The sequence below is a fragment of the Semicossyphus pulcher genome, unplaced genomic scaffold (assembly GCF_022749685.1).
Source record: "Semicossyphus pulcher isolate SPU_LCO1_2020_fin unplaced genomic scaffold, fSemPul1.0.p SCAF_15, whole genome shotgun sequence".
Taxonomy (NCBI): domain Eukaryota; kingdom Metazoa; phylum Chordata; class Actinopteri; order Labriformes; family Labridae; genus Semicossyphus; species Semicossyphus pulcher.
In genome coordinates, this window is record NW_027211659.1 from 9,342,290 (window position 1) to 9,366,986 (window position 24,697).

At 41.3% G+C, this 24,697-nt stretch overlaps 1 protein-coding gene across 2 annotated transcripts; it reads left to right on the forward strand.

Annotated features, from left to right (window-relative positions):
• The first annotated feature begins 21,930 nt into the window (after positions 1 to 21,930).
• On the forward strand, positions 21,931 to 24,581 carry LOC138592459 (dynein light chain Tctex-type 3-like). Of its 2 annotated transcripts, XM_069663274.1 has the most exons (6): positions 21,931 to 22,045; positions 22,948 to 22,989; positions 23,083 to 23,206; positions 23,313 to 23,390; positions 23,665 to 23,775; positions 23,876 to 24,581. In XM_069663274.1, exons 1-5 carry the CDS (start codon positions 22,019 to 22,021, stop codon positions 23,739 to 23,741), a joined length of 348 nt encoding a protein of 115 aa, XP_069519375.1. In that variant the 5' UTR covers positions 21,931 to 22,018; the 3' UTR covers positions 23,742 to 23,775; positions 23,876 to 24,581. The 2 variants fall into 2 exon arrangements, with proteins under 2 accessions (XP_069519375.1, XP_069519374.1); XM_069663273.1 differs by having other exon boundaries at positions 23,665 to 24,581.
• Positions 24,582 to 24,697: the final 116 nt, after the last annotated feature.

Genomic DNA, 24,697 nt, shown 5'->3' on the forward strand with positions numbered 1-24,697 from the left:
CATTTTGTTCTAACGGCGGCACAAAATGAAAAGTTGGAGAATCAACGATGTCAGTGGGGAATGAATGCCCTGTTGGTGGTGCTAAAAAGGGAAGTCAGGGGAACACCAAAGTCTTTAGGAGTCACCTCCTGGGGACCATGAATGTCTGTCCAAATTTAACAAGACTTGGTCAATACCTAGTATGTGTGCTTTTGTGGGCAATGTGTCACAATGACTGTCCTTATGAGGCCGATGACAACGTGTTTGAAAGCAGGTGGGTGCTGCAGACATAGGTGAGGACAGTGGAGGAGCAGCCCCGCCTACTCCCCGAACACAATATCCAGAGCTGTACAGAGAGTCGCGTCAGTGGAGGTCCAATATGCTCCATGATACACCATTGCGATGTCGCAACTCTCTCTCTCTACGGCTGTGAAAGTACCGTCACTCAGTCAGTCACATACAGACCCATGTGTAGGGCTGACTTGGCGGTCAGCCAATAGTTGTTGCAATATTTTTGTCTTGACCAAATTGGTACACCCACCAACCAACACTGCCGTCCCTACAGCCAGTGAGGTAGCTGGCTAATTAGCATCTTTGTCCCATTTTGGATGTAGAGACTGAGCAGGCCAAGTAGTCAACTGAACTGAGCCAAACTGCAAACATTTAGACACATTTATCTTTCAAAATAAAAGCCAGTGAAGCGGGCTCAGATAAACATTAGTTAGTTATATTTATTGTGCACTCACTGATATGAATGTGATGGACAAAATGTTCTCAGTGTACCGGATACAGTTCAAAAGCACGTCAGAAAAATGACCATGAAGTTTAATCTCTTCCAAACAATTTTAACAAAAGCAAATATTATGCCCTTCCTGTAGGTAGTAGCTTTAACTGAGTACATCTTATAACAACAATGAATGTATGAAAGACAGATTACAACAACACATAATATACGCCCGGCCCAACCAAGCAACTATGCCACATGATGCTCATAATACTTAATCTACAACGTCAATAAAGCATGACGAATATTTATCTTCTATAACATGAGGTCGTGTTTTGAGAGCACAACATTGACTCAGAGTTTGAACTGTGATGCGGCAGGCGGGCGTGGTGTCCTCACACAGCCCTCCCTGAGTACACACGGCACACATTCCCACTGTCGCTCTCTCTGTCCTGAGCAAACACGGGAGAGGAGACAGTTAAACTTTGGCTTCTGAGCGGAGGAAACGCACTCCCTTCTCAGCCCCGCTCTAATAACGTAGCTTGAGGGACAGCGTGGTGACTCACTGCTTTCTCAACACAGCGCGGGGACAGGTTTTCATCTCTTCCACCATTCAAAATTCATGCCGTTCAGACTTATAATGGATCATTAGTCCATCCTGTGCCGGGGCCATCTGATCACAAAGCCACATTCGCAGTCTGGTTTATGTTTTGAAACTATGTGGCATTTTACCGCCAGTCGGTCTGGTGTTTTCTGCAGGTGGTCGGGCTTACAGACAGCAGAATCAATCTGCCAATTAAAGACCGCAGGTGTGCTGGGAGCGGCCGGGCTCCAGTTGGCAGGAAAAGCAGAGTAGACACGGATGAGAAATGATCATAGGATGAACATAAAATACATTAATTACTGAACATTCTGCCGGCAAATGTGACTTTGAAGTCAGAAACGGAGGTCACACAGCCGCTTCATTGCAGCCTCAGTTCTTCAGTGTTTCCTCAGTCCTGAACTGACCCTTGATAAACGCTGAACTGTAAAAAGTTTTATGTCGAAAAACCCTCTGAAGCCTTCTGCAAATAACTTAATCATGCTTTAAAAGACTTTAATGTCCTTATTGTCAACAAATCCCCTCTTAACATTAAATTGATCCTTCAACAAGTGGGCTATTGTCCTGATATAGCTTGCTTTTCTGTTATACACGTCCATTTGTTCCATTTGTTGCACCGGGTGACTTGTTCCTTCACTGGAACTTGAGCACTATAATACTTTAATTCAGTTTAATTTCATTCACACTGTGCTGCTGACGTAGATACTCACTAGAGCACTAAGTCTGTAGCTGAAAATAGTCCCTCATAAATGCAATAGCAACTCCCGCTGAGTTGCTTTGTAGTCGTTGAGTGTCTTTAAAGATTTACGTATTCAGTAGAAACCAGTGGCCTTGAAGCTTAAAGCAGTAAAATGCCTTTTTTGTCACCGCACAATGTGCAATGAAAATTTGCTGTGCATCTACTACAACAATAACAATCACATACCCACATACATTCAACCACTAACATACACATATTTTAAAATGATTACAAAAGTAGTAAGAAAACAAGTTAATTTAGCAGTCTTAAGTGTTGACCTTTGATATGACCTTTTTAGATAATATTGCATATTATAAAGGGAAATGTTACTGCACATTATTGCTTATGTTTCAATGTTAATACTGATCCATTATGAGTCCTGTTGTGTTAGATGTGATGTTGAGGGTGGTTGTAGGGCCTGTGTTCCTGTGGAGTTCAGTTCAGTGACGGCTCTGGGGTACAAGCTGTAAACTTTGTTGCTACTGTGAGTTAAAAACAATAAACAGCATTAGCATGTTTTAAATTTTTACTATCATACAGTGTTAATACAAGCAGAGATGGTAATAACTTTTATTAACTGTAACTGTGCACAGTATCAATGGTATAATAAGTAGGATTTTTCCTTGCATTTTGTCAGCAACACATTCAAACTGGGCCCCTCCTCCTGGGATCTTTGTCACCAGAAGCTCACGCTCACTCTCTCATGCGAAAAACACGCCCACCCCGTCGAGCTAACACCGACAGCATCACGGTTATTTTTGCGCTAGCATGCTAACCGCCGGTTATCTTGTCCTACCACGGTTTGAGGCAGCTACCTGTCCAACAGAAAGAAGGCCAACTCTGCATCGCTCTTTTGCCATGTTCGCTGGTCTGAATGGGGCCCAGTTGCTAATTTGAACTCACATATACGCTGTGATTTGCTCAGGGAACCACGACAGCGCCCCTCCTGAAAACGTCCCGTGCAAAGCAAAACAACAGAATAGATGCAGAGGGAAGGGTCTCACAAGGATCTGCACACTCACTCACCAACACACATGTACAGAGGCCCATAAGTGATGATTTATATTATATTATATTTGTAAAAGTCTATATTTTCTCAGAAAATCCTACTTATTATACCTTTAAAGTCTTTGAGTATATGAGTTGTCGACCTGAGCATTTAGCTGCAGATATTTTTGAGGGCTGCGCAATAAGTCCCAATTTCATCGTTATGGTAACATCAGCATTAACAATAAACACATCGCAAAAGTCTGAATTTATCGCAATGAATAAGAAAAAGTATTTTATGTAAACAAGCCACGTTTAAGTATCCGTAAATTGTACCTATTTGGTGAGACCCTGGGTGTAAAGGCCGTGCTTTAACAGCATTTTGATGCAATAAGATGACGCGCAAGCTAGCTATCGGCTCCTCTCGGATTAATCGGTCTCACTTTGGTGAGGGAAAAAGTCTGATTTATTTTGAATTCAGGATGGTTGCAAACACAGATTCTGGCTGTAGCATAGACATAGAAACCCAGAGTTACAGCTTACATGCACGCTTTAATATTCTTTCATTTTTATTCATACTGTAATATTGAACAACTTTATTGCGCATTGCAGAGTTTCCTCATCGTGCAGGCCTAGTTTATACCTACATGCAAGCGTACTCGCTAAATGAGTGAAGCATATCCCTCCCCTGTATCTCTGCTGTATTCTACTGTACGCTCCCAGATGTAATTTAGGTGCAGGATATGAAAACAAAATCATATCCCACACCGAAATCTTCACTTTCCTCTCTGAAATGACGGGGAAAAAAACATCCATCATAAACTGGATACAGCACCTCACAGTGCTTTAACAGGAAACGATACTATCCAGTATAAATGGATTATCACTGAGCCCTGAATACAACTGTGCATTTCTCCAGACATCCTCTTCTCCTTCAACTCCCTGCACTCTGGCTCTTGCTCATATTTCTCCCTCTTGTTCGCTCTTCACTCCTGAACTTCGGTGTGATCTCTGCAGCGCAGCATCAGTGCCTCATTTGTGCTGAATCTCTGAATGTATCACACAGTTTCCACTGCGAGAGAGAGATAAAGTGGGATGAACGGGTCAGGAGAATATTTGATGGTGTGTTTTTGCAGAAATGTGGGTCACCCCCGCTCCGTCTCCGATTGAAAATTCATCAGCTTCGACTTTCGCTTTTAGCTTGTTATTTCAGAGCGGGGAAGCACAGATCTTTGACTCGAGGTTTTTGCCTTAAAGATAGAGAAAGAAAATCCAGCAGTTAATTGACCTTGTGTCAGCACTTTGTTCGTCTCCTGGGAGGCTGATGTTTTCCATATAATTTCCCCCGGCGCTACATTTTCTAGCATGTTCGATGCTGACAGATGTGGCTGCAGCATGAAGAGCAGCGCATCAGATCATTAATAAATTACCCATGTTGCCATTTCCATGTAACAGACAGCTGCAGCAGGCGGTGACGCCTTTATTCTGAATACATGGCTTTAGGCCGGACTCTTTTATGAACCTCAGCTCGGCTCTTTGTCTTAACCCTTCACTCCCCTCTGTGGTTACTCACAGGATGCTGTACGCTCTCCTCCTGAATCATTAATGTCACAGGGAAGGCAGAGAAAGTAATAATGATCGACAGAGAGTGTCTCTGGTGACCATTAAACAGCAAGTCAGACCGAGACCTCCTCCTGCGAGCTGCAGACTGCCAATGCAGGGTTTTTTAAGGTCCTCACACACTTCCTCCCAGTGTGGAAAACAAAGGTCAATAATGACACACTACTATGCTGCTTACACAAGCGCTGAGGCACACACACCAGAGAATATGACATATACTGTTATCCTGTATCTCTGCTGTGGTAGTTTCAGCGTTAACAAGTAGGGTTTGGTAGTGTCAGACTGGGTTGATTATAAGGATAGTGGTGAAAAGTAATGAACTGTCCAAAAAGGACTGTCCGTGCCAAAGCCGGTTTAAGCTTATTTCTTTTATTGCACAATTGTTGCCCAAACCCGATTAACCCGCATTAAATACAGCCTTCGGTTGATACTTATCGTAACAAGTTTTGCGTATTAATCCGCAGGTAAAAATAGTCCCTAGCATAAGCAGTCTAAGTAGTGCTTACAAAAAGTGCCCAGTTGTTCTTTTTACAGAAAGGGACACAAACAAGGCAGGGAGAGTGAGACCTTTCATGCCATTTACTAACAGTAAGGGCCTGCATCCACTAACAGCGTTTTTTGTACCTGCAGCACCTGTTTCCTTTTCAAAACCAAAGTTCAGTGTTTTCAGCGCTCAGCGTCCTCAGCGCAAAAAAGCCCTCAGTGTCAGCTGTTGCTCCCTCACCAACCAATCAAAATCAAGAAGGGGCGGGACTTACGATATCAACTTTGTCAATAACAATTGGCGGAGGAGAAGTTAATCCTTTCGTTATTTCGATGTCAACTTCCAGGTGTTGAGCTGCAGCTAACGCCGGGACTTTTTTTTTTCTTTGTAAAATTTTCTTGAATAAAAGCAAATATTAAGCATGCGGAGAAATTTACAAGAGACTTAACGGTTGCTACCAAGGGAAGCGGAAGTGCAGTGAGTCAACTTTCGTAACCTAGCAACAGTAAGCGCCAGTGAGAAGGGTTATGACATTGAGGTTGTGGGTGCTGCCAGCGCAAGAAACGCTGTTAGTGGACACAGGCCCTCACAATATAGAATACTAGTTTCATTAAAATCAAATGGATATAATGGACATAGTGTTACATCGTCATTGCACTGTTCTTATTAGCCTGAAGTCTTGAACGCTTGCAAGTCGTAAACAAGTGAAACTTTCCTCCCGAGCATTAATAAAGTATTTCTGATTCTTCAGTAAAGGCAACATCCATTGCAGCATCAGACTTTAATTACACCTCTGTAATGTTTAGACAGAAGCTTTTACGAATCTTTCCCTGAGGGTGTGTCGGCCTTTTCCTCAAAACAAAGTGGTGAGCAAAGAAAATATTTTTTATTCAGTTAAACTCGCATTAAGGTATATGTTATATTAAGCTGTCATAACAAACACGTTAGCAACCAGTTGACTAACTACACATCCAGCGACAGGCAGCAACATAGGAATAATTCTGGAGTCTTGTTGTGTTGGTGCCACCTGATGAATGTTTGGCTCTGTTTTTGGTCTCCACCAACTCATTACATCTGTCTCTTTAGCTTCTCAATGCTACACTATGCTAGTAGCGAGTTGCTAACTTTTTCTGTTTACTGTTTAATATTCAGCAGGCAGTTTTTTTAGGTGAAAACAACTGCCTGCTGAGGGAAACAAAGTTGGTAAGAAAGAACTAAAACAGTAAAGTTGATAAGAGAAAAGAGCTGATATGTCAAGAATTGAAGCATCTTTAGCTTCTGTGTTTATATGTGCAGCACAATACAACACCACTATCATTGTCTTTTTTTCCAATATCTTAAGATGAATTATTGAAGACAAAACCAGCCACTACTCGCTCTTTACCTGAGGTGTAGAGAGGATTTACACAAGGCACCAATACAAGCTGGACTTTAAAGCCAGGCAGAGTATTAAATGGCTGAACTCCTTCATTCAAGGCGAGATCCAGAGGGAAATATCACGACAATGACAGATGTAGCTATGATCACAGCACGGCAACGCTCAGCAGACATAAAATTCTATTGCTTTTTAAAGTAAGAGGAAAAGATTAAGGAAAAAGCTCCTGAGAAACGTTTCTGCACATAAAACCCAGAGAGTCAGGCCAATCAGATTTAGCAGCAGAAACACAGCAGCTTTTTACTCCGTACGGATGCTGTTGTGCTCTCAAATGTTTTCCAGCTCGCCCGGCTTATCTCAACCTCAAGGAAATGAAGCAAATAAGATTTATCCCGCTATCTCAGCGTGCATCTCCCTGCGTGTAATCCACTTCCTGAGATCGGATGTGGACCTGTGTTCACAGCGAGGTGAAATCAATAGGCAGCCGTCGCTGTTTCAGAGAGCTCGAGATGAAATCTGGCATGCAGGAGGAGACCAGAGAGGCTTCTGGGAAGAGGCTGGGGGCGAGGAGGAGATGGCACGGTCAATGATACATGACGTGTTCGTCCGAGCAGAAAGTATCTCTGCCTGTGTGTACTGATTTATTTAAGTGGTGACCTCTCTATACCGCTCTCTTCTTTTGCTTGGTCTTTTTCTAACACACATACACACACACCTGAGGGCAGATATCGTGTCCGCGCCACTGCAGTGCACTAATGACCCTCTCTCCCAGCCTGGAAACCTGGCAGACACACTGTCAGTGTCACTGCCAATCAAGTCAGGAGCTGTCACCAAACATCCCCGTCACTCGTCTCTATCCTCCGCATGTAAGTGACTCTGCAGGGAACAACATCGTGATCGTCAATCAGAATCCAATTTGAAACCTTAATTACCTGGTTTGCAAAAGTAATGAAGCAACATTAAGACTCCAGGATGAAAAAAAACACCTCCGTCAAGCCTGACACTTTGCGTAACGATGACATGCACGCTGTCCTCACAAGATTGCGAGGACAGCAGGTGATGTCAAACTGCTGCTGAAATAAACATCTCCTCACTGGCTGTCTATAAATTCAGTGCTATGACAGGGGATGAGAGGGGTCACTATATAAAGGTAGTGGGTATTATAAAAAAGGATGCCATCATAGGCACAGGTGACGCACCATAATCGCTCAAATGGGAACATCACACAGTCTCTCCTGAGAGGCATTCATGCTTGTTTTTAGACACAGAAAGTGACAGAAGTATTGGATGAGTGGAGGATTTCAAAGAGAAGAGCTTGAGTTCAGACTCTATTTGCTTTCTCCCCTCCACACACCTGGACGATCAAGGCACAGAGAGTGCCTAATTGTTGACGTGTGTTTAAGAAAGTGCTTAAAGTCCGGCATGTGCCTCACTAAAGTCGGGGTTTGGAAAGCTCGACTGCCAATTCATGTATGTTTGACAATGACAATCCAACACTCACACTTTGCATGGAGACATGAGAAAGTAAGCACAGTTTGAACTTGTCACCTATGCTTCATTTCATAGCCGAGGGCATCACTGTGGGTCACTCGGTGTCCAAAGACCAACCCTTTTCCCTGATCTCATGAGGTTGTCCGGAACGACTACAACACTCCTCTTTTGATTTCTGTCCTTTGAATGTTGTATAAACTACTGTTTCCCTAACTCTGATATCTGCAGTAGGGATAGACTGGCCTTTTTTTTTTTTTTTTTTTTTTTTTAATCCGACGGCCGATTAGAGATCAATTTAAAACTGGGTTATTTTGGCTCTGATGCATATGCTTAAAGGCATTTAAACAAAGTTAAGTGTTGGAGTTTGTATTATTCAAAATTTTGACGCCAATATATTCACTTTCACTGCAAATGAATTTCGGCTTCAAATATCGGTTATCGGCCTCCTTGACTACTAATAATCGGTATCGGTATCGGCCCTGAAAAAACCATATCGGTCTATCTCTAATCTGCAGGCCCCAGACTTTGACTTTAGGAACATGCGGGTGGAGCGGTTTCGGAATCGCAGAATGATGCCTTTTAGCAATAGCAGGATGTCATCGCCATGCACAGATATCTACTAATTAATGGAGGCAAGTGTGGAGAAATGTCCCAGACCAGGGAAAAGAAAGTCTTGGAACAAGATTTACAGACCAATCATGTTTAAGTGAGACTGCAGGAAAACTGTTGTATGGAGATCAGAAGAGGCAAAATGCATTATTCCAATCCCGGAAACCATCGGTTATCATCTCACTACGATTTATCTTTTTATAAGCTTCCTAACAAATGTATCTGCATTCATATGCAGAGATCTGTTCTTGGAGATAAGATGTAGAATAAGAAGACATACTTCAGTAATCCCTGAGGGGAAACTCAAATCCTTTTATTTCAAACATAGGCCTGAAATGCACACATGCACTAACAGGACCCTATGGACATGCATTAATGGGGAGATGTCAGAGAGAGGGGGCTGAGTATGGACATGCCCACCGAGCAGTTGGGGGATTCGGTGCCTTGCTCAAGGGCACCTCGACAGTGCCCAGGAAAGGAACTGGCATTCCATGCTTGGTTGGAACTGGGCCTTGAACTGGTGGTCGCCCTCTGGTTCCCAAGCCAAGTCCCTACAGACTGAGCTTCTATCTCAAAAGTCATGTTTGAGCTACGGTCTGCCCCAGTAGGCGCTGTCTTTAAGTCGGACTCAATTCTTGTGACTAAAGTTGCTAATGAGACTTTAAACAATTATCAGCAAATGGTAGCGGATGTCTTGGCCTGTTATCTGTACAGTGGAAGATCTCCAATTGTCTGTCGACCCAAGAGGCTAACTCAGGATCAAGATGAGATGTAATTAAGTAGTATTTGATAGTAGTATTTTACATTATACTGCAACACATTCCTTGCATGGTCCAATCCTGGTGTGGATTAAATCATGTCCATCCTCGACCACCCTTTGCACTGCTACTTAAGGCATCAGTAAGAATCCTTTGATCATAATACTTAAAATAGTTTAATATACTTCAAGAGGCAAAGGCTGTATTTTGTACATATACTTTGAAACTTCTTCTACATATTAAAAAACTACTTGCCTACTCTGTAAAAAAATAAATCCCACTACTTCCTCCAACAGCTGCCTGTCAGAGCTTCTTTGTTTGACCACCACTATTGTTTCAAGCATTTCCTGCCGGACCATGACTAACGTTTTAAATGCTGCCCTTACAGCCGTGTAGCACACATGTCAGAGCCACCGTAACATTACAACTCCCAGAGGAGCCGTCATCAGTAATGACCTATCAGGCCTGAGGCCTCCTCAGCTCCTGCAGAGCTCAATGGAGCAGAAAATAGGAAAAAAAACACACCAACAGAGTTAGTGCCTCTAAAAACCTTATCCAGACCTCCTATCAGCTGTCTTCTCCCCCCGCCCTCCTCCTCCACTATCTGCTCGCTAGTTTTCACCTTCATTGAACCCTCCTGCATCATTCTTATCTGAGAGCTGTTTATCGTCTTCGCATTGATTGGTTGTTTGTGTCATTTCATTCGCTAATTTGGAGGAAAGGGCAAGCGTGGGCTCAGGAAAAGGATGACACTGGAGGTGGGGACAGAGAATGGATGATTGGTGTTACTGGTTGTGCTGTTTTGTTGGGTGTGACTGCTGGAATAAAAGAGTACCAGGAAAGGAGAAGTAGATCTGGACTTTAAGAGGAGAAGGAGCCATGCAGTTACATCTCTGCTGGTTAAGTGTTCTGACCTTGAAGTCTTTGTTTTCCATCCGTGTGGAAGCCACAGCACACCATGAGTCAAACCACGACGTGTGAGAAATACAAAAGAAGAGAACTCGAGACTTTATTCCTCCTCATGCAGCAGATAGAACAGAGCACTGATATTGTGATCTCTGTGGTAGGAAATGAAAATGTGCTGGAGCACATTCAGAGTCATTACATGAAAATTGCATCACAAAGAGATAAAAACGCCTCAGAACATTTCTTCAGCCTGTGGAGCGCAACAAAGCGTCTCGACCAAAACCAGAATTTCCAGATTTTGTACCCTTCAATACTTCATGCAATGTGGAGAGTGCTAAAACAAAGAAGCGCCCCTTAAAATAACATCAGACAACAAACAATGTAGCTTAAATTCTGCTCAGTGATATTTAATTGGGGTAAACATTGGGTATATAATCTGTACACTGACTACTTTGCAAATACTTTTGTACCAGCCTTATAACTGTGAAGATTTGCTGTTTTAACTTTTAATTACTTCAGTCTTGTTTTAGTATTTAGGAGGTTTCGACTGTTTGCTGCCGCTAATATTAGCTCAGCTTCCTTCTAGGAGTTTAGCTTTCTTATGTTATGATTCCTTCAGTATTTATCATACAGGACTTTTTTAACGGGAGCTGAAAAGTCTTTTTCTTTACAAAAAAACTAACCTGACAATTAAAACCAAGAAATTTTACATAAAACATCAGTATCTCTACAACCCTCTGCTAGCCAAGCAGCTGCTAACATTAGCTAAGCTTGCTTCTAGGAGTTTAGCTTTCTTATGTTATGATTCTTTCAGTATTTATTGTACAGGAATTTTTTAACGGGAGCGGAAAAGTCTTTTTCTTTACAAAACAAACTAACCTGACAATTAAAACCAGTCTTAATAAGGACATTTTACGTAAAACATTAGCATTTCTACAACCCTCTGCTAGCCAAGCAGCTGCTAACATTAGCTAAGCTTGTTTCTTTGAGCTCAGCTTGTTTATTATGGAAGTCCTTCAGTATTTATCGTACAGGAAGTTTTAAATGGGAGCTGGATTTTCATAAGAGCTTGTATCCTCTCCAAAACACACTAACCTGATTATTAGAAGCTGTCTTCATAAAGCAACTCCACTTTAAAAATCTGTATCCCTACACTCTAACACTCTGCTAGCCGAGCAGCTGCTAACATTAGCTAAGCTTGTTTCTTTGAGCTCAGCTTGTTTACTTTAGGATTCCTTCAGTATTTATCGTACAGGAAGTTTTAAACAGGAGATGGATTTTCGTAAGAGCTCGTATCCTCTTCAAAATACACTAACCTGATTATTAAAACCAGTCTTAATAAAGGAATTTCACGTTAAAAGTCAGTATTTCTACAACGCTCTGCTAGCCGAGCAGCTGCTAACATTAGCTAAGCTTGTTTCTACGAGCTTAGGATTCCTTCAGTTCTTAACGTTCGCAAAGTTTGTCAGAAATTATTCACAGAGGTCTACTCCTCTTTCATACAAACAGACCCCGTAATTAAAACCTGTAAAAACACTGAAAAAAGGAGTTTGAAGTTAAAATCATCGTCTCATAAACGCTATTCGGCGCTATTGGGCAGACAGAAGATGTCCGATAAGGAGGCTGCTAGCCAAGCTGCCACTAACGCTCATATGACCTTGGAAGATAAAATATTGTCACTTCCAAGTCCGTCTCTTTTATGCCCCTCATTTGTGTCTCTGAAGTGCAAGCAAAAGGCTGCAGAAAAGCTTATTTAAGCTGTCTGATAGGCTCTTAGATCTATCAAGTAAAATGTCCAAAGTTTCTAATCATTGTCGACATCAATTTTTCCCTAATCTCATATTGACCTCCCTCAATCTTCAATATTATCCGCTCTTGCATTTTCTTGGCTTAATTACTCTGCAATAAATGGTCCAGATTTCAACCCACAGTCTGCTGTCTATGCCACAGATCTGCCACTGAGTTGGCTTCTGATAGGAACTGTGAGATGGTTCAACTGTTGGCAGTCTGGTTGTTGGATAAACAAACACAAAGTCAGTGCAGAGTGTCAGAAATCTGAAGCTGTGTATAATCGAACACATCGTAAAGCAGACCTTTAAGGAACTCTGTGAGAGATTAAAAACCAGAGGGATTATATGTACCGTTGATCTTTCAGGAACACTTTCCACAGCAGAAGCCCCTTTATGTTTTTCAGACATATGCATATTACTCGGAGCACTTCAAGAACAAGAGACGAGAGGTTTCTAGATCGAGGCTGGATCTCATTAACCCAGTTTCAGTCATGGCCGCTCCTGCTTCTTCTTCTTCTTCACAGAGAAGTACAGAGAGAGACGTTCGTGTTATAAACAGCCCTGCACTCTTCACCAACATGTCTGAATATTTCATAGCACTCATTTTTGTTTAACTGCTGCTTGCCCGCCATATTTTACTGCACTTTTGTCTTTTTTGAATCCCCCTAAAGTGCTCGTGTTACCGTTAATCAGAGTGCAACGACTGAAAGCATGTGTCATTGAAATCAGAGTGGATGCAAATGGATTATAAGACTAGTCTTGTGTCATTTTTGTTTTATCACACAGTGTGAGGGTGCATTAGCGGAGCTGGAACATGGAGACAAAAAGATGCACAATGAATAGGTGACGGATAGGTGTCTGAGGCTCGAGGACAGATGGATGAATAGAGATCTCACAGCACCAAAAACTGCTTGATTTAGGCAAAGAGCATGTCACGCTTTCTGTTTTCAGTATTAAGTAAAAAAGCATAAAAGAGAATCAACTTCACTTCTGATCTCTCTTTTTTTTAACTGCAGAGGGAGTTTATTTGCTGAAGATCATCGTGACATTGAGTGAGTTTCAGATGGCATTGATATTCGAACAGAGCACAGCACTTGTACTACGTCTACATGCGATCTCTCATCATCCCCGAGGTTTGAGCGCAATCCTTTCTGTGAGCCAAAACTACAGCATCGGCAAAATAAACAGCACGCAGCCGACAATATTTGCAGCACACAACATTTTGTCAGAAAGGGCATCCTGATCAGCACAGCCGGGGACAATTACCGAATTCTCACGTACGAAAAAGCGTCTGTTTAAAGTTCACAGATGCTCCAGAAACTCTGCAATAAGCTGCCTCCTCTGTACCTCTCCTTAATAAGGCCCTGTAACATTGATAAGCTGTAACTAAGGGCTTTAATAGGATTGATAAATAATGCTTTATAGATTAGTTTCCAGCCTTTAATGAGAACAAACTCAGGGTCGGCCCCTTCAGCTGGACAAATGCTGCAAGTACGCTTCATCAGAACTGCTTGACAGACTGTCTAAAAAGCTGCAGACAACCACTTACTGAACACCTTTCCAATGTGTCCGACTATTTCTGTAACTTTACAGACAAACCGACAGGCAGCATCACAGCTTCTCACTGAGACTTTCATTGTGACAGTTTGTAACAACTGCTCGTCATTTCCAACGTGGGCTGACAAGACAACACGTCATGTGAACCAGTTCTCTTCAAGCGTAAGAAGAGCCTGATAGTCGACAGTCATGCTAGCAGCTCTGTGAGGCTACACTGATGCAGAGTCTTGCTCTGTGTCAGATGGTGCTATAACAGGCGTGTAAGAAAAGACCAGTGCACGAGTACGATGTTGTGTTTTGTAATACTGTATGGATTTTTTAAAACACTTTATGACTTAAATTTAAAGTTTATGCCCCAAGTAGTGCAATAAAGCTATGATGATGATCCTAATGGTCTGACTAATAACTTTTTTCATGCATATCCTGATGTGTTCTTTGAACTATGCGAGTAATATTAAGAATTTAAAAATTGTAATATATTACCTTCCTCCAATATCACAACATATTGAATCTTGTATTGTGATCGATAGAGCAAAGCCAGACTCCGGCATGTTAGCATACAGCATGCTAACATGCTCACAATAACAATGCTTACATGCTAACGCTTAGAAATATTGTTTACCATGTAGCCTCTTTTACACAGCCTGCTCAAGAAGGGACTGTTACGCCTCGTCGTCTGTGTAAAAGTTACGGAGGCGTAATGTTGGGGCGAAGTCGTTCCACCTCTGAGCCGGCAGCGGAGGTAGTAACAGAGACAAAACGGCAGAGTGGGCCAGACCAAGCAGCGCCACATGTGTATGCGAACATGTTTTTTATGCGTCATGCCACTTTTGCTTCCATGACACTGTGTATATCACACACTGGGACAGCAATATTACACTGTTTGGCTTTGTGTAAAAGTATAAAGGTAGAGTAACGGCTGAGCTTCGTAGCTTCGCACAGTTGCAGAATTTCTGTGTAAAAAGGGCTTTAGTTTAGCTTGTTAAAATGCTACAATTTGCTAATTAGCATAGAACTCAGAGAGCAACTGATGCTAACAGGAATAATATGTTTTGCAGGCATTTTGCCATAGATCTAATTTAAAATGTTGTCTGGCACTAAGTAAAAAAGTGAAAGGATTACCAAAGCTGCAATATTTCTTCCTGAGGGGAACATGAATGTTTGAGCCAAGATAATTCATCCATTTCACTATGACGGACCAACGACAAAAAAATCACCAGAAGTCAGTAGGATCATCATCTGGTAACTGGTAGAAAGCAGAATGTTTAAGATCCTCAAACAGTTTGGGTAAAATCTTCAACAGCAACGTTGAATGTGCACTAATTGTGTGTGGAAACATTTACACGATCAACAGGACTTTAAGGAACAGTCCAGATGGCTCTTCAATCAGCTGCAACTCGACACAGCCAGAGGAACCAAAGCAGCCAATTACAGATGAAATACCCCTGTGGTCTATTTTATACTGTTAAAAAAGAAGACAGCTGAAAAACTAGGAAACAATGATTAAAAAAAAAACACTGTCACTTTTTCAGTACAGATTCTTCACTATGGACTTCGCCATTTATTAACACATATGAGTGGGATAAACAAAACTAATGATCAAAACTACATTTAATTTGTACACTCGTTGGTCTATGTAATGGCATCATGAAGTATGTGACGGACTACTTTGTGTTGATAAGAACACTCGTTTTGACCTTATGGAAAACAAAATATAGCCTAATGCCTCTATAGACGATAAAAATGTAACTTTTGGTTTGGTGTGTTTCTTATATATTCAGAGACAGAAACCAGGATGGCTTTACTGTGACAGGAAAATGGTAAGTTGCTTATATACACCAATCATAACATTATGACCATTGACAGATGAAGTGAATAACACTGATTATCTTGTTACAATGGCCCCTGTCAGTGGGTGGGATATGTTAGGCAGCAGACCGGTCAGGGTGCCCATGCTGACCCCTGTCCTGGGGAAGACATGGCACCAGGATGCACTTTAGGCAGAGGTCCTGTGATGCTTTGGGCAATGTTCTGCTGGGAAACCTTGGGTTTGAGGAACACAACGAGTGCAAGGTGTTGACTTGGCCTTCAAATTCCCCAGATCTCAGTCCAATAGAGAATTTGTTGGATGTGCTGGACAAACAAGTCCGATCCGATGGAGGCCCCACTTTGCAACTTACAGGGCTTAAAGGATCTGCTGCGAACGTTTTGTTGCCAGATACCTCAGCACACCTTCAGAGGTCGAGTGGAGTCCATGCCTCTTACACAATATTAGGCAGGTGGTCATAATGTTATGGCTGATCAGTGTATGTTTTACACCTTTTCAGTGGACCTTTAGATAAGATTATTTTGTCAAACTTCTAATCCAAATCAAGAAAAGAAAAACATCAAAAAATTCCTTGAAATGTTTTAAATCTTCAGAAAGTTTCATAGTTGCAAAATATTCCTGAAAACGGAATAATTTCACAGTCCTAGTTTGTTGTTTTATAATCACATAACATGAGGCTGGCAGTTTCAATGGATCCTTCACGTCCATACAGCTGACCTTAAGCTGTTTAAATATAATCACTGATTAAACGCCCTGATGTGCACGACTTGCTAACAATGAATGTAATTAATTCCTGTGTTTGTTTTACGCTCTGCTGTGTGGACCTTTCCACAGAGCACACCCTTGTCGAGATGCTGCTGGCGTTGGGACATAATAAAATAATGATGTCATTATTAAATAAAAGGATTTGCTCTGAGCATGTGTGAATCCACACCTTTCGCCTGATTTGCAGGTTTAAGTGTCCCATCATCCCACTGCGGCTCACCGTCCCTGTCAGAGGTTCAGGTCAACATCAGGAGCGCCCACAGACGCGTGTGTCCATTCACATGAGTGATTTTAGGAAGGTGACACAGAGGCAAACCTCCCTGACCAGCAATCTATTACTCAACTGAGTCATTCCTCTCCGCACTGCCTCCAAATTACATTTCTGTTTTCAGGTGTTTTTTTTCTGCCCTCCCACATCTGCAGTGTTGGTGTGCGGACCGGCTTCCACTGATTGCCTCGCTGCGGCCGTGATTGAACGGGGACGCCGTGTATCTCTGAGGCCGCAAGGGGCTATAGGCTGCATACCAAACTAGGAGCTAGAGAGAGAGAGAGAGAGAGAGCTATGGATAACAGAGAGTCATCAGTGAGTGGGTGGGAGGGAAACCCCGCACAACACGACACTAAAGGGATCAGGCGTTATTCAATGCAGCAGCAGAGGCGAGCTTTGTTACAGACACTCAGGTCTTAAGCAGAGTCAATCTGGTTATAATCACGCAGATTATCTGGTTTAATTAGATAATATTCAATGACAAAGCTAGACTTAATGACTGTATAACACTCATTCTGTTACAGCTTATTGTTGGTAAGCATAGAAGGGAGTGGACAATGTAAATAAGATTTATGTGAGGACAGAGGAGGCGCCAACAGTACTTCACAATGAAGGCACAAAGCTGTAAATACAGTAGCAGTGAAGTTGTAAAGGTGTCTATGCTTTCCAAGATGGCCTGAAAACTGCAAAACATACAGTTGTAACGCTGTCATTCAGGCTAATTATTTTGCTATAAAGCTGACATAACAGGCTACTTAAAAAACACAATTTCACGCTTGTCTGCTGGTTTTAATCTTAATTCAATAAATTAATCTACTATTTAATAAATTCAACATTTTATATATGTGACCTTACTACAAAAAAATCACATGAACTGTAGCCGAGTTCAAGTCGAGAGATGGCAGCTACAGCTACACTGCTAAGCTAGCTACCGTTACACTACTTCATATCTTTTTACATTGATAACTGATTGAGCCACAGTTTTATGGAATTACAAACTGATTTACCAATATTTTGGTTTATTTAAATTAACATGTTTCGCTTACAGGTAATTGCAAGGATAAAATAGGTGTGTAAATTTAGTTTTAGCATAAGCCAACGCTATCTATGGGTAGCTAGCTTCCACTTATAGCGCTCTTGGTTTAGCTGTCTGAGCTGTTTCTCTGTCACAAAGTGCAATTGCTACTCCTGTTTTTTTAGCTAAGTTCTTTAGTAACAGCAAATTATGCAGGCTGTTTTCAAGGAAACATAAATACATCAAAGGATATATTAGATTGTTTTGAACGATAAAATAGACAGAAAAGCTGTGCTGAAGGTTAAAGACATGTTGGTGCGGCTAGCAGTGTATATTCAGCCTTACGTGAAACAGGGGCACACAAAAGGCAAGAAAAAGTAAAAACAAGTTCCTTTTAAATACAATTGAATTGAACATATGTTCAAACACTAGCACGAATTTTCGGTGGCGCCAGTTGCGGTCAAATGTTGACCAAATGCAATGGACCATTAAAAAACAAGAGGAAGAAGAAGCAGCAGTCAAACATCGTCCTGTCAACACCCAACTACAACACTAGTAGGTGCATAGTGTACACAATGTACTACAAGGAAGTGTTAGCCACTAATGATGCGTCTCAATTGAGACACGGCAGCAGATTTGAGTAAATATGTGGGCACTGTTTTGTTTTATAGGGCAGCAGTCTGGCACCATGAGCGGCAGCCTGTCACTGAAATGTCTGCCATAATATCGCAGACGTGTGTGAGTGTATGAGCCTACACACTCACACATACACGCACACACACACACACCTCTATGCATTGCTAGATCCCTCAGACACAGACCTCTAATGCTGTGTGACTGCACTCCCCAGGGCTTCGTTCTGCTCCGCTGGATGAGCTCGGCTGCCTGCGTGGAGAGAAATCAGGGAATCCCTACATTCCCTTCCTCCTCTTATTCACCCATATATTTCCCCTCCAGCGCTATGCGGGTATCTGTGTGTGTTGGAGCGGTATATAAAAGCTTGGTTATCATTAGGGAGGCGTTTTTACTGTGACAATGATAAAACCGCCTCAGCAGAAACTGCATCTATTTCTTTTGGGAGCCCAATGAACTAATTTTGCGAAGCGTCACTATGACAGATTATAGTACAGCAGGAGATCTCATACAGCGATGTAGAACATGTCAGGGATGTTAAAACCAATCTCTTTTTGCTTCTCTTTGACACAATAACGAAAGAGAGTGTTTACTTTAATATTAAATCTGCGTACAGGGCTTCATAATGACTGTAATGATACTAAAGAAGCCATGAGTGTTATTTTAACTCATTAGTGCCACTGCTCTGTGTTCATTCACAGCTGATTCCAGTGTTAAACACACCGACCAAATGTTTTCCAGCCAAGATTAAGACTGATGGGTAAAAGAAAATGTTGTCAGTGGAAGAAGCAACTTTGGCAGGCAGACAGGTCCTATGGTCAAACATGATTATTTTGTATAAATCGATGTGAAAATAGATGGCCTTTTTGGGAAAACAGCCTTTTCTTTTTTAGACACTTAGAAAAGAAGATTCATGGACGGATATGAGAGTGATATTAATCTTTCCACACAGCAGAACTGTCAGAAACAAGGCAAATACATCTATCATTTCCCAAAATGTCAAACCATTCCTTTATATATATGAAGAATAAATGCCAAAACTTCAATGTGCCATTCTCCATCACTATAAATATTCAGAATTGCTTCATTTTTAAGTTGTTTGTCCCACATTCCTCTGCTGAGTCTGCTTCTTAATTGCCTGAATTTGTTTCGTCTGTTAATCTTATTTGTTCGTCAAAGCGATTATGTTTCCGTTTTTGGACCCTTTGCTTAACAAGACCAACAATTTGACGTTTGATCGATTTCACCATCATGAGATTGTTTGTTGGGCTGTTTTTTTTCTTGCATTTAAAAGACCAAACGATTAACCAAGCAATAAAAGGAATGTAGTCTTCGATAATCAGCCCTAATGTAATGCATAGCCAACTTGTGTGATGTATCAGAGGACCCAGACTGTAACCTTCCAGTCAGGACTTCTGGCTCCTGAACAGAGGCTTCAAATCCTCCTGCTGACAACATCCGGAGCATTTCTTTTGTCTCACTGCTTCTCACACCTCGCATCAATATTTTCCCCATAAGTCTCAGCCTCTTCACAGACTAATCTGAGGGTAAAGCCACCTCTGAATTCAAATGAGGTCCTGACACCTCTCCAGTCCTGCTCCTGAACACCGAACCACACAACCAACCAGACATTCAGCAGAATCCCATTACTATTAACAGTGTGCCAGTAACACCAGTGCTCCCAGTAAAGCACTGGGACATCCTGCTGGCTCCAGAAACCACAGACAAGGTCATCATAAATTATCATAGACACATTGAGAGGCCATTAAAGTCACTCACTGTCATTAAAAAGGTAATGTCACATCAAAAACACTGCCTGCCCTCCATTATCGTTAAATAGTGGGTGTCATGCCTCTAAAATGACGAGGAAGTTAATTAATGCAACATTTTCCCAACAGACCTGAGACCTAAATTCACCTGAGTTGACTGCAGGTTAATCTACCGTCGAAACCAGCGGAGGCAACAAGAGGCGAGAAAATGAGCTTTTTGCTGCATTGCACCTGCCCAAAACGCGCTTAACTTTACCCGGGAAGTGGGCTGTCTGGTCCCGCTGTGTGTGACGAATCCTCCGGGGTCGTGGTCGTGATGGTGGAAAGACAGCCCCCCACCTACCGGAAGAAAGAAAAAACAAGGAAAAGACACAAATAAAACATCATTAAGTAGGGACACATAACAGAGGCTCAACGTGCCATATGCCAGAGGAAACACGGCGGTGTTTGGAGTCCCGGTAGTGCAGCTGGTTGACCCGCAGAACCGCGGTGGTGTCTCACCTGGAGCCGGCGGAGGGTGACGAGGAGCCCGGCAGGGGAGCACGACAGGCTGGGGAGAGTCAGGCCGGGGATCAGGGATCGTACGTGAGTGTGTCGGTGCGCCTCGGCACCGTCTGAAGGCGCAAATCCACAGCCAGGGTGTTCCCGACCGGAGGGGGCGTGGTGTGCGTGCGTGTGTGTGTGTGTGTGTGTGTGTGTGGAGAGAGAGAGGGAGAGAGAGAGAGAGTGAGAGAGAGAGAGAGAGAGAGAGAGAGAGAGAGAGAGAGAAGCAAGAAATCCTAACAAATAAGCTTATTTCTAACAATGCGACAGTTGTTTCCTCACATATTTAGACTCCTGTTGGTTTTTTTTAAATACATGAATAAACAATTGGGGTATTAAGTGCATTTAACACCGCAGTGCTTCTCTGTGAATGGGTTCAGGGAAACTCCGTATTGTCACTGGGTAGTACATTATGTATAATACATTTTCCTGCTGATATCCTCTGGTTGTTTGGGTGTATTTCTGTGGTTGTTATGGCTAGAGGAGCAGCCAGCTTTAAGCAGAGTGACAGTTTATTTAAGTACACTGTATGTAGCTGAGAAATACATGGGTTGGTCATCTTGCACAAAGAGCAGGTGAAGTGGGTATAGCTGTTCAGGCATTGAACATGACCACTGTCAGCAGGTCACCAAGTATTATTGTCTTTCACTGTGGCCTCCTCTCTTTGTTTTATTATGTATGAGTTTATATTTTTATGTACTATATGATTTTGCATTGCATTTCCGATTTATGCTGACATTATGTTCCCACTTTTCTCAGTACTCTGCTTGCCTATAGTCCTGTTTTATTGTGTGATTTAATTAGGCTATATATTAAAGGGACTATCTGTCCAGAGGCTACAGCTAACTGCATTTTCAGCAGTTATTAATGTGCACTGCCCATAAGCGACAAAAAAAGTTTACTTATACAGCACTATAGGCTATTAAAACAGCATTTTTAAGAAGGTTAGAAAATGTACAGGCTTAGTAAAACAACAAGGGATAATAGAGTTATAAAGAGTGAAACGATGAGAACCAAGGCTATTAAACATTTATAAATGCTTTCAAAAAATTAAAGTTTAAAGAAGGAATCCAAGAGATGCTTCTAATGGTTTGGTCTGCTTAGTCCATGTTAAATGAATAACCAATAAAAAAAGAATGAATTAATGTAGTTATGTCACTCACATTTTATTACATCATCATAAGAACTCAAAAACAACCCAACAGCAGAAACATATTGGCACATGTTAATATTTCAGATTTACATGCATTTAACATGTAACAGTTGATTTATTGCTTGAACTCGATGTGAGGACCTCTGCTCCTCTGAACCTTCTTTCTGACATATAAAGAGATTTACTGTATTTTCCATGAGTTTTACGCCCTCTAATGTTGGTGCTGGTCAGGTCTTCTAGTGTCTGACTTTAACCACAGTGAGGCGACATAATAACTCAGGCACCAGCTTCAGCACTTGCGGACTTGTCTCTTCTGCGCTCGCTGTCTGTGAAACACCGGAAGTAAACAGGAACAATAACTTAGCAACAGGCAGACGCCGGTGATTATAACAAGAAATAAACCGCTGTGTCAGTTACAGTAACGATGGAGGAATATAACTCTGGAGATGAGGTAATGTTATGTTGAACCACATTTAATTAAACAGCCGAAAGCTCCAAAGTTGACACAACAAAGACAACTTGTTAAGCTAACGCTAGCTAAATCAGCTAGCTTACTCAGTTAGCCGAGGCTAACGGTTCTCTCATCGGGGAGTGGTCATAGTCATCACAGTAATAATGTTAGCGTCAGTATTAACGTTAGAAACAGCAAGTACAATACATAAATTCCACATATTTGTAGTCTATTACTGTTAATAAATGCTTAAAATTTTTTTTTATATACATTGAAATGAAGGAGGACGTACTCAGAGCCTTTACATAAATAAAAATAAATTAAAGTACTACGCCTACCATAAAAATACTCAAATATAATTCATACATATCTTAATGAAAACATTTTATATTATTTAATTGGATGAAGGACGAATTTAAGTGATTATATGCGTGGAGTTAGAGCTACATTTCTGAAGAAGATAGCAGTTAATTATTACTTCATTATGTGATTAAGCTGCTGATTATTTTGTCGATTAATTAATATCTACGAATCATCTTGTTATGACAAAATTTGCAAGTAAATCTTTAAAACCAAACATTGTGCAGTTATGCTTGTTTATAAAGGTCAGAAGGAGACTAAATATCTTCTTGGATTGGTCAGTGGTTTGATAAATTCTTATAAACCAAGATAATGATAACTGTATATTTTTTGCAAGTGTCTTTTTTCAATTATTTTCACCAAATGTCAGACCCATGGATGTTAACCATGTGAAAAGAATAAGCTTTGTGTTTCTGTATGACACATGTTTCATGCACTGATTGACTGTAAATCAGCTAATGTTTTTTTAAACCAAAAAACGGAAACGAAATCACACTAATGTCTCAATGTAACCGTGTTTTTCCTTTCTTCTTTCACCGCAGGTTATCTTCAGTGCTGATGAGGCCAATGTCACAGTAAAGGAGGTACATGTTCTCATCCTAGAAACCATAATAAAGTGTATTTTATTGTAAATCTGCTCTTTGATGTGATGACAGTGTATGGTTGTTTTGTCTCAGTGTATTGAAGGTGTAATCGGAGGAACAGATTACGACCAGAGTAAAGTGAACCAGTGGACAGCCAACATAGTGGAGCATTCTCTGACTCACCTGGTCAAACAGGGACGGCCATTTAAATACATAGGTGAACCTACTGCCTGTCATAGTTAATTTAAGGAGACCGCAGAATATAATGTTGACATGTAGCTCTCATGTGACAGTAACTAACTCTGCTGTCTGATGTTTTGCAGTAAACTGTGCGATCATGCAAAAGACCGGCGCTGGTCTCCACACAGCCAACTCCTGCTTCTGGGACACAGCCACTGATGGTGAGAGATGACTCATATTTACAGGTCATATCTTTGGAAATTATTTGAAGGCAAATGTGACAGCAGATTTCACTTCTGATACCAAAATAATACTCCAAAAATATTCAAGAGCAACAGATTTTCAGCCTTTAGATGCTGGAATCAGCAAATGTTCAGTGAGTCATTTTGCTCAAATGATTTAAAAAAAACTGTCGAGAAAGTTTAAAATTCAACTAGAACTTTTCACCAGAAATTATTAATGTAATATTCTGTCCTACTTGTTTGTGTATCTCAGGAAGCAGCACGGTGAGGTGGGAGAATCGCACCATGTACTGTGTGGTCAGTGTGTTCGCTGTTGCTGTGGCTCTGTGACGGCAGGACAGAGCTGACACCGTCATATCTGGAGGTGTGTTTGAAATAAAAACCATGACGAAGTAGCCCTGAAGACCCTCTAATGATTCCCTGTGGTAAAATATAATGTACAAGTAGGTTATTTCTCCCCACAGGCTGGAAAAACCTACTTCAGGATAAGGTTTGTGAGTCTACATAGTGGGAAAATGTTGCTGTGTATCGACCAGGCAAAGGTCAGAAGGCGACCATGAAGCACTACTTTAGAAAAACAACAAACAAATATAACACACATACTCTTGCATCAAAACTAAATACTGCATCCAAATGTTGTAATCTGTTTAAAATGTTACTGAAATAGTTTTATCATAAACCTCAGCTGCAAATTGTGTTCAGTGCTAATTAGCAAATGGCATTTTAAACGCTAAACTCAGGTGGTGAAAATTGTAAACATTAGCTTATTAGCATTTAGCTTAAAGTGCTGCAGTGTCTCAGTACAGCCTCATTGAGCTGCTAGCATGACTGTTAGCACCTCATTCTCATTTCTCTTCTTCAGTACATTCCCTGATAAGACCCGACTGAACTGTTGCTGTTGTTGATATTTAAGTAAAGTCTAACTGTTGTTTTTGTAGGGATCTAACTACTGTAAAGTGTCTCAACTAGCCTGTATTAGTATTATAATTATTTACACTGGTCAGTATCTGTAACTGTAAAGATATGAGAGTCTGTATGTCCAGGATGGAGTTGTTAAATGTTCAGTCCTAACGAGCGAAGCACTTTTTCTAAGGCATTTTGAAGAAATCCTGGATTTTGTCTGTAAAACTTTGTGTTGAATTTGTGGAAGCTGTTTAATAAATTGATTTGTTGGAACTACAGTGCAGTCATTTAATGAATGAATGCATGTATGAATGAACCCAGAATATGAATGGGATTTATAAATCAGACTGACACAAGGTAGAGTTGTGGTTTTGTCACTTGTC

Excerpts from the sequence above, each read along its gene's own strand:
- LOC138592459 (XM_069663273.1), top strand. The coding sequence starts at position 22,019 with ATGGAGGAATATAACTCTGGAGATGAG. Across the intron at positions 22,046-22,947 it reads AATATAACTCTGGAGATGAG|GTTATCTTCAGTGCTGATGA; the intron begins GTAATGTTATGT and ends CTTTCACCGCAG. Across the intron at positions 23,207-23,312 it reads ACGGCCATTTAAATACATAG|TAAACTGTGCGATCATGCAA; the intron begins GTGAACCTACTG and ends GATGTTTTGCAG.